At 42.9% G+C, this 10,218-nt stretch overlaps 1 protein-coding gene across 1 annotated transcript in view; it reads right to left on the bottom strand.

Moving 5' to 3' along the window:
- Positions 1 to 303: 303 nt before the first annotated feature.
- LOC311325490 (sodium channel protein type 5 subunit alpha-like) overlaps positions 304 to 10,218 on the bottom strand; it is a gene marked incomplete at both ends in the record, with an annotated part of 30,399 nt that continues 20,484 nt past the window's right edge. Inside the window, 11 exons of the mRNA XM_084458204.1 lie at positions 304 to 1,547; positions 1,964 to 2,234; positions 2,418 to 2,518; positions 2,620 to 2,761; positions 2,925 to 2,978; positions 3,701 to 3,973; positions 4,924 to 5,046; positions 5,739 to 5,912; positions 6,219 to 6,373; positions 6,760 to 6,877; positions 9,666 to 10,061. Coding sequence (XP_084314330.1) covers positions 304 to 1,547; positions 1,964 to 2,234; positions 2,418 to 2,518; positions 2,620 to 2,761; positions 2,925 to 2,978; positions 3,701 to 3,973; positions 4,924 to 5,046; positions 5,739 to 5,912; positions 6,219 to 6,373; positions 6,760 to 6,877; positions 9,666 to 10,061 — 3,051 coding nt within the window. The remainder of the gene's footprint in view (positions 1,548 to 1,963; positions 2,235 to 2,417; positions 2,519 to 2,619; positions 2,762 to 2,924; positions 2,979 to 3,700; positions 3,974 to 4,923; positions 5,047 to 5,738; positions 5,913 to 6,218; positions 6,374 to 6,759; positions 6,878 to 9,665; positions 10,062 to 10,218) is intronic.

Below are 10,218 nucleotides of genomic sequence, written 5' to 3'. Positions count from 1 at the left end.
AATCAAATTCCTCTAAACATATGTCCCACCCTCATAGCTTGTTTGCGTGGAAATACGTCAACAAACAAACTGTGCGACTTTAATAACACATGATTGTTCGATGGAAATAAAGGTCAGTAATGATAGAAAAGATAATCCAGCCACATTTACCTTGACATCCCTGGGAGATACAATATGTCCTTGATATAACATTTTTTTTAAATGATGTTTGAAATGCATTTCCTTCTGTAACCCTTCCCCCCCAACATCACCCCCACCCACCCAGCCATCCACACAACTTTCCTAGAAATAAAAGAAAATGTCTTAAAGAAATGTCTCCTGGTAACCCTGGCATGATGGGCCGGGCTCCTTGAGCCTGGAGTCTCTGGAGTCAGGTCTTTCTATCTGAGGGAGGTCAAACGCCACCCTGGTCACACTGTCATAAGATGGCGGCGAGGACGACAGCGCCCCCTCCGTTAATTCCGCAACATCTACCTCCCCTGTCCCATGGTGTTCGTTCACCGTGGAGGCTGTAAGGCCCTCCTTCTCCGGAGCAGGCTCCACATGTACAACACAGTCCTGGTTGGTTTCTCTGTACAGGAAGGAGGGCCGTTTCATCTTCCTCTGTGCCAGACGCTTCCTGTAGCACCGCTGGAGAACGGTGGCCGATACCTCTTCCTGTTTGCGGCGCAACGTGGAGGTAATAGGCTCATAGGATATCTTGGATGGGTTGGCCACCATGAACTTCTCCTCCATCTCGTGTTTGAGAGCGTCCATCTCCCCCGATTCCCCCAAGACGCGCTTGGTGAAGGCAAACAAGATGTCCAGGCAGTGGATCTTGTCCCCGCTGACCATGGGCAGGTCCATGGAGATCAGCTTGATCTTGTTGGGCTGAGCGATCCGCAGCGGTTCTGACAGAGTGTCGGCAAAATTCGAAAGCTTGGAAAACTCTATGAACTGAGAGGCCTCTGCGTCAAACTTCTCCCACACCTCGTAAAACATCTCAAAGTCGTCTTCGCTAAGGGGTTCGGTGCTTTCCTCCGTGGCTACGCTGAAGTTCTCCAGGATGATTGCTATATACATGTTTACCACGATGAGGAAGGAGATGATTATGTAACTGACAAAGAAAGCAATCCCGACTGAGGGGTTGCCACAGTTTCCCTTAGCGTTGGTGCCTGTGTTAACAAAGTCTGCTTCACATTCCTCTGGGGAGTTGGCCATGATAGGACTGAGCAGATTATCCCATCCTGCCGAGGTGCTGATCTGGAAGAGGCAAATCATACTATTCCCAAAGGTTTCAAAGTTGAACATGTCATCAATCCCGTCCTGTTTTTTCACATAGGCAAAGTTTGCCATACCGAATATAGCATATATAAACATAACTAAGAAAAGCAGGAGTCCAATGTTAAACAAAGCTGGCATGGACATCATTAAGGCAAATAGTAAAGTCCGTATTCCTTTGGCTGCTCGTATAAGTCGAAGCACACGTCCGATCCTGGCCAGTCTGATGACTCGAAACAGAGTCGGAGATACAAAGTATTTCTCGATGATGTCAGCAAGAACGATACCTGAGAGAAGAAACATACAAAAGTCAGAAACAAGAGTAAACCCATCTAGAAGTAGTGCTTTAGCTCATATCATTACTGCTTGAATCATTGCAAATTCCGGTTTGAAATTATTATTGTGACATCAAATTTCTTTTTTAAAGACATTCTTTACACTTATTGCCCAGTTTGAGCATTCTGTAGGTTCATCTCCAAGGTTGCCGCAACCGAAAAGGATCACAAAAGATGACTTCAATTAAGTTCAATTAAGGCCAATATGCCACCATTGGCTCTTCACATGCGATGATAGTCATGTTACAAATTGAACCTTTGATTTGAATTCAGATGATGAATTGATGGTCCACCGCCACATGCACAGTGTGGGCATTAAAACACAGGTATATCCCAGCAAAACCCTTCCTAGGAAATGTTACACCCACCCACGACGGAGAGGATGACCACAGCAAAGTCGAAGATGTTCCAGCCGATGGTGAAGAAGTAGCAGCGGAGGGCGAAAATCTTGATGAGGCATTCAGTGGTGAAGATGATGATGAAGACCAGGTTGATCTTGTTGAGGATGGACTCCATGCGCTCCGACTGATCGTTCGTCTCCACCATCATGGTCACCATGTTGACGAAGATGAGTATCATGATCACGATGTCAAAGGCTTGCTTGGCCACCAGGTCAAAAAAGAAGCCCTGAAGAACATTCTGCGATGGAGAAATATTGAAAATCTTTGAATGCTCATGCACTAGTGAATAGTCCCCATGTAGACGTTGTATTGTAATACAATGAGGGTATCCACAAAACATGTTCGTAAAACAAGTTTACTGCATGATCTTGTATCATATTCACAATACATCCAATGGAAAAGTATGGGACATAATTCTTACCACTGGTCTTGGAATAGGCTTTTGGGGCTTTTTAGATCCTAGCTTCTTCATTGCATTGTAGTATTTTTTCTGTTCTTCCGTCATGAAAATATCCTGTCCTCCTAAGTATAACACATAATTCACTATTACTTTAGCAGCATTTAAATGTACAGTATACAGTATGGATTTAGCTGGGGGTGAGTTGTGCTGTTGCATAATATACTTATCTTTCTTTTCTGCTGGTTGAAGTTGTCAATAATGACACCAATGAAGAGATTCAAGGTGAAGAAGGAACCAAAGATGATGAAAATGACAAAGTATAAATACATGTAGATGTTGATCTCTCTGATGGGTTGTTCCTCCACCTGTGGACAAAGATATACGGTATGTTATTGGATACCAATCAGATGAACATGTTTAAACAGCACCAACAAGAAAGCTTAGTCTAGTCCTCATTGTTATTCGATATACTGTACTAGGGCCAATTATGTTTTTAGAGTCTTATATCTTGCATAGAAGAATACTTACACCTCGTGAATCAACAGCTGCGTGCATAATTTCCATCCACCCCTTAAATGTTGCCTGAGAAATACATACAAATTAGTTCAGTATTATAATTTATTTTCTGTACTATTATTTGCTTGAATCATTGAACTATTATTTGCTTCAACCAAATGGTTATTGCATTAAAAAAAACTCACACTCTAAGGTTGCCTCAACCGAAAAATGATTACAAAAGACGACTTCCTGCTTATTGAGCTTATACAGAGGATTCAGACCTCAGATTTCATTTAAGGCCGATATTCCACCAGTGGCTCTTCTCGTGTGATGATAGTCATGTTACAAATTGAACCTTTGATTTGAATTCAGATGATGGATTGGTGGTTTACCATCTAAAACTTCAGGTTTCAGCTCTGTCTTATTTTACTCACATCTAAAGAAAGGTAACAAAGAACCTTTTAAATCTTAGGAGTGTCCAGGCAGTAATCAGTAATCACGCAAGTTGGCCTTCTGCCAGTGGTGCCTAAAATGACAGGCTTTTATGAATGTGTGGGGACAGACTATTTCTAGATGCAAATGAAGTGTGTGCGTTGAGTGAGGTCACAGTGGGGACTAAGTGAACAGTGAAAAACACCTTGTTGCTTGGTTACCAGATAATTTGAGTGGTACCCTTCGAGAGAACAATGACTGTGCAATGGCAGGGCTTTGGCTCAGAATAGCAGCTAAGTGGCAGATGGAAGCTGACACATGGAGCGTGGATATTTCAAACTTTAAAAGAAGAGAAGAGCACAAAGTATACTTACCACTTGCAACAGTGAGAGGTAGCCGAGTCCTACATTATCAAAGTTGACCTTCACCTTGGTCCAGTAGAATTGCGTGTGGTTCATGGCTTGGCAGTCCGACTTGTTGTTGATGATAGAGGCGTTGTAAATGAACCCCGTGCGGTTGACACACTTCCCAAACTTGCCGGCGAACAGGTTGACCCCCATGATGCTGAAGATGAGCCAGAAGATCAGACACACCAGCAGCACGTTCATGATGGAGGGGATGGCCCCGATGAGAGCATTCACCACCACCTGGCATGAAGGAAACACAGCATTTACATTTGAGTCATCTAGCACATGCTTTTAGCACACACCCTAGGCAAAATAACGACAGTGTGTGTGGGGGGGGGGGGGGGGGGGGGGCGGGTGCTCTCCGATTGTCGGGAGATTTGTTGAGTGTGGGGGGGGGGGGGGGGGGCTAGCGGAGATTTGTTGACTTTTGCCGGACAATTCTGAGTGTCGGGTTTGTCCGCACGCCCCTTGTGCCTCAGCGCTCTAGGCAATTGCCTTGTATGACAAGTGCATGTGCCTCCCCTGTATATATACTGTGACAGTCAGATCACTGTCATGTCAATCAATCCACCAATCCATGAAAATCACCCAGGCACCTAACGAGAATCACCCAGGCACTTAACGAGAATCACCCAGGCACCTAACGAGAATCACCCAGGCACCTAACGAGAATCACCCAGGCACCTAACGAGAATCACCCAGGCACCTAACGAGAATCACCCAGGCACTTAACGAGAATCACCCAGGCACCTAACGAGAATCACCCAGGCACCTAACGAGAATCACCCAGGCACCTAACGAGAATCACCCAGGCACTTAACGAGAATCACCCAGGCACCTAACGAGAATCACCCAGGCACCTAACGAGAATCACCCAGGCACCTAACGAGAATCACCCAGGCACTTAACGAGAATCACCCAGGCACCTAACGAGAATCACCCAGGCACCTAACGAGAATCACCCAGGCACCTAACGAGAATCACCCAGGCACCTAACGAGAATCACCCAGGCACCTAACGAGAATCACCCAGGCACCTAACGAGAATCACCCAGGCACCTAACGAGAATCACCCAGGCACCTACAGTAACGAGAATCACCCTCAAGAATCACTGGCAAACAAGAATGGTTGGGGAAAAAAATCATTATTGAAACAAGTCTTCTTTCCCTCAAAAGAAGGAGACTGTTTACCCGCATGCCCTCAAATCTGGACAGGGCTCTTAGAGGCCTCAAGGCTCGCAGCGTCCTCAGGGATTTAATGGTGGTGAACTCTGAGTATCCCAGTGAGTTAGCTGCCAGGCTTACCAGGGACACCTATTGGGGAAAAGAGAGAAACCCATGAGCTTTGTGGCTGTTAAATACACAAACTCCATCATCTCCACATACAGAGATTGGCGAATTCCAATTCACCCTGAAATTACCTTTGGAGATAGAGCAAAAAGCCAACAAAATTGCTCTGTGATAAAGAATGGTAAGAGGAGTTTGTGGTGGGGTCAGTGTAACCGCTCAATTATAGATTAACTGTATGTTCATTAAGTTCACAAATAATGAAGTCACAACTCGAATATCCTACTGATTATGAATTTGTAATCTGAATCTACAAACCTCCTTACACATAAAGTATTGATCAATCACGCCGCCAAGCAGAAATAAAGGAACCATGTCTCTTATATTTATTTTAAAACAGGGCCATTTGCTATTCAACACATCACTCTTTGCCCATGCCAACCTTGACTTAATATCCACTCAGTCAAACACAGCTTTCACTACTCAAAATCAAATAAATACAATAATAAACAATAACAAAGAGTAAAATCAGCATTTAAAAACCAGTATTTGAGGTAGAGGGCATGTACTGTAGCCTACTAATGTATATACAGTATACACCCAATTTGTATGCATATGATCCATACAAGTCCATGATACAATAGAGATACAAAAGAAGAGAACAAATAGAGAGCAGAAATAGTTTTAATAATCAATGATAATCAAGTAAAAATACTTACATCCACAATAAGGAAATCCAGCCAGCACCAGTAGTTTGTAAAGTACTTCTTAAAACCGTATGCTATCCACTTGAGGAACATCTCCAGCACAAAGATGTAGGAGAAAATCCTGTCTGCGTACTCCAACAACACCTTCACCACTTTCCTCTTCTCAATGTAAATATCCTCAAACGCCTACAGCACGAAAAGAAAGCAACAGCACATTATCTTCTGTGACTTATATTAATTCAACTGGTGCTGAACATACCTAAAGATTAGTATGTTTCACATTTTTATGATGATCAGAAAAAAGTATGTGGTTGATAAACATATAATTCAATCAGGATATTGAGACAGGCTGTTTTTTTGTCTCTATGAGCAGTGTGTAGTGCATTTTGCAGTTGAGCTGCAGCTTATGTAAATCCTGACACTCTGACCATGAACTGACCTGATCCCCAGCTGAGGGGTGAAAGGTCATAGGTCAGGGTATGGCAGCCTTACCAGCGCCCCGCTACTTAGCAGGATCATGAAGATGATGAAGGTCTCAAACCAGCTGTGTTCTACAATCTGGTAGCAGGTCTTCCTCAGCCTCCACCAGGCCTGGCCCGGGCCGTGTGTGGTGTCGACCTCACAGCACTTACAGTGGCTCACACACACTGTACACAGGGACGCACACAAAGCACCACAATCAAGGATTCAAGCACGGTTACTGGTCATTTGTACAAGACACAGATATTAATGACATTCAGACTCGGTTGAAGATGGAGGTTCTATAACCCTTGTAAACATTAGCAAATGAGGCATAGTTGCAACTTTAGAGAAATGTCCTAATAAGGTCTATAAACTATTGACATGGTCTTAACAAATATATTTACTTGCTAAATATTTATATATATTTACTTACTAACTATTTATAAGGGATAGTTATTCTAAAATGTTACCAGACTACCAATGGCTTTTCCATTTTTTTCTGAGAGCATACTGCTAGCATGTTTAGAAGCGTGGGTAGAGAGTGCAGTATGTTGCAGCCGTGTCCACTCACGTTGAGGGAGGCAGTCCACCGGTTCCAGCAGCTCTTCAGCCAGCTCAGAGAACTCCTCCTCCTCCTTCCCCGGCCTCCTCAGGTCCACCGTGCTGCCCTCTGATAGGCTGACCTTTTCCTGAGAGGCCAGAATAAGGAAGTCAGATCATCACAGCTATTCCTAAGAAGGAATCCACCACATCAAGCTGTTATGCCAGATACAATAATTAACTGTAATGGTTGAAGCTTACTTCACATAGAGCTTAACTCTCCATGTAGTAGTAGTCTAATTCTATCCCACAGTAAGTGCTCTAGCTATGTCATGGAACTGACAAGACATCCATGTGTGGCAATGGCAGCATATTTAACACGATTTACTAGGATTATTGGGACAGGGGTGCTGCTTCAATCCAATAAAATGGTATGAAGCACATAATCCAGTATTAAATGTTGTGGATATGACAAGGATTGGATTATGATCACTCATCATTCTTGGATTATGTGCCTCATACCATTCTTGGATTAGTATCACTCGTCATTCTTAACGTAGCGTGAAGATAAGCATAGAGAATGTATCAAGTAGTAGTTTGATCAGAAGTATCAACATCACAGACAATATCAGGATCAGTGATGGTCAGTTTACCTATGACAGAGTACCTGAGTACAGACACAACATGCACATAACCTGAAAAAAGATTAGCCTAGTTCAACGTGACAAGATCAGTATCTAAACACATTACATAAATACATACTGTATACATTAAAGCATTATTCTGTGTTGGTGGGTGTGGTCAATAATCATCTTTTTCCAGGCTCCTCATGGCCCATCATGTTAACCATGGAATCGTTGATGAATTCAAACTGCCATGTTGTTTTGTCGCTACTGTTGTCGACTTTTAAGACTTTCACGTGTGCAATGCATCATTTTTTAAAAATTATTATTTCCCTTTTCCCCTAAAGTAATTTAGTTGTAGATTCAGTGAGGCATGACAAGGAAGGAGGAAGAAAGCCAGGCTACTGGTCTGTCGGGCTCCGCCTAGCCCTGCCAGGGTTATCTGCTGGGTCAGGGTGAAGAACCAGCAGTTTAAAAACTGGTTTAGGTTTTAGAGTTATATTACAGTAACTGCACACAACTGAGTAGTATTTGTCATTCGTCTCCTCTTCCTCCTTTTACCTCATGCACACTTCCCCATAGTTTCATTTAGCTCAGCTATTTATCCTTTATGCACAGTTCTTCTTTCAGTTCTCCTTCTTTCTTTATTGTATTTTTAAAATGTGTTAGTAGTTGTAGAAAATGCTTAGTGCAGCTACAGTTCAAACTAGATCAGGCTAACCTGTTCTTAATTTGTATCAGTTACTGTTTCATCATACTGTGATTTCATCTTGTTTGCATCTCTTCATCTGACCAGTCTGTTTACACCAGTCCCACCTGTGTTCAATCAAATCAATTCAATCAGTGAATTCATGCTGAGTCCAGTGTCCTACAACTCATTCCCATCGCAGTACTGTATGTAGACCTACTAAAAATGTTTATCCAGGATTCCTACGATGTAAATAAGCTGTGACATTTATCCTTTTTTTTGTAAAAGCTATCTGAAGCCAGCCATGCTCCTCATTCACTGCAAAACCTCCAATATTCATGAAAAAAAGACATTTCACCGACATGATAGATGTAGTGACATTTTTCAGAATTTTACAGTATCTCAAATACTGTCAAATAGTATTTTGAATTCTGTCCTCATCCCGTCCCCCTCCACCAATCAGAGATGTTGCTGTTGGCAACCCCACCCAACCCCCGCTGAGGACTACAGTACATCTGGCCAGATTGATTGGCCACTAATTGAGCACAACCGCAGTTATTCTGCAATTAGGAAGACAAACCAAATGTTTCACACTCTAGACGGTTTGTCATGCATGAAGCAGATGGATGATACATAGATACATACTTACATACATGAAGGCTGCCACATGCCTTGTGTGATTTAAGTTTGTTTGAAAACATTATTTTGTAGAACTTGAGTTTTATTAGAATATCAAGTAAGGCCAAACTGCCAGCGTCTCACTTGGCTCAACAACAACATGACCTTCCCTCGGTGTCTATGGTGCAAGCCCCGGGTGATGCAGGAAAAACATGCTAATGCCTACTCAGGCATTGTTCTGTTTGGATTTCAGACAGGATTTTAAAGATTTTAAAGGAGTTTTAAATAATTAGTCCGGGCAGAGACCCTCATGTATTTGTCATTTGTCTCCTCCTTCTTCCTCTTCCTCCTCAAAACGTCCAGCCCAGACCGAGTGCTGCACAGCAGCTAGAATTATAACTGAATTTTACATTGCGTGACACGTCAACCTCCTCCCCGGGCAGAAATACAGTAGTGTTCTCTCTCTTTTTAAATAGCTCAAAACAGCTTCTGGAAACTTGAAACTGTCCACTCCCAGGCTCTCTGTCAATTTTTTTGCTGTTTCCCTCATCAAGGGCTCAAGAGGACATTACGTGACCAGGCATTATCAATCCACTTAACGTGGGCAACTTCAATCACAGGTGCTTATGCGTGTTCATCAAAGTTTCACTGCTACCTCATGTTGGCTCGCTTTTGGCAGTTTGTTAAGCTTCAAGCTGAATAGACTGTTTTTCATTGAGAGAAAATGAATCGATTTCAAACCGATTATCGCTGATTCGAATTTGATAGAATTTTCAATGACATTTCCCCCATTTCACTGCAGTGACCCATTAAATACAGGGAAATACATCCCAACTAAGCACAAAATTATTGTGAGAACAGAATAAAACTCCAAAATACATTTATGGGGAAAAATAAAATAATCTTTTAATTATTTTTTTTACTTATTTTTTCGGAATTTGTGATCTCCAATAAATCTCTCCTCAATGACCTGACTCCATTATTGATATCAGGGATGAAGAGTCTTACCGGCTTGTTCTCCTCATCCTCTGAGGACTCAGACTCCTCCTCTTCCGGAAACTCCACGTCTGATTCGCCGGGGGCGATGGGGACGCTAATGGTCAGGTTGGGATTGGTCATGTAGCTGTCCCCCTCCGGTATGATGTACTTGTCCCCATAGCGTCCCACAATGCCATTGCTCTCCACGTGATTGGTCACAGACTGGCGCTTTATGGAGGCCCCAAACACTCGCTGCTTACGATTGCCGTTGATGAGGTGGATGACGCTGTTCTTCAACCAGATGATGCCACCGTAGATGCGAGCTATGGCGATCTGGATGTTGTTCATCTCTCCGTCCTCGTCGGGAGCTGCCAGGTTGTCTGAGCAGAAGGAGCTGAGCAGCAGAGCCAGGAAGAGATTCAGAACCTGGGAGTGAAGAGGGAGAACGTGTGAGGGTTCTTCTACTATAGTAGCAGTAGTAGTACTTTATATACTAGTACTATAGTAGCAGTAGTAGTACTTTATATACTAGTACTATAGTAGCAGTAGTAGTACTTTATATTCTAGTTCTATAGTAGCAGTA

The sequence above is a fragment of the Borostomias antarcticus genome (assembly GCF_949987555.1).
Source record: "Borostomias antarcticus genome assembly, chromosome: 24".
NCBI lineage: Eukaryota > Metazoa > Chordata > Actinopteri > Stomiiformes > Stomiidae > Borostomias > Borostomias antarcticus.
Note: the sequence above shows the minus strand (reverse complement) of the source record. Positions and strands in the feature narration are given on the sequence as shown.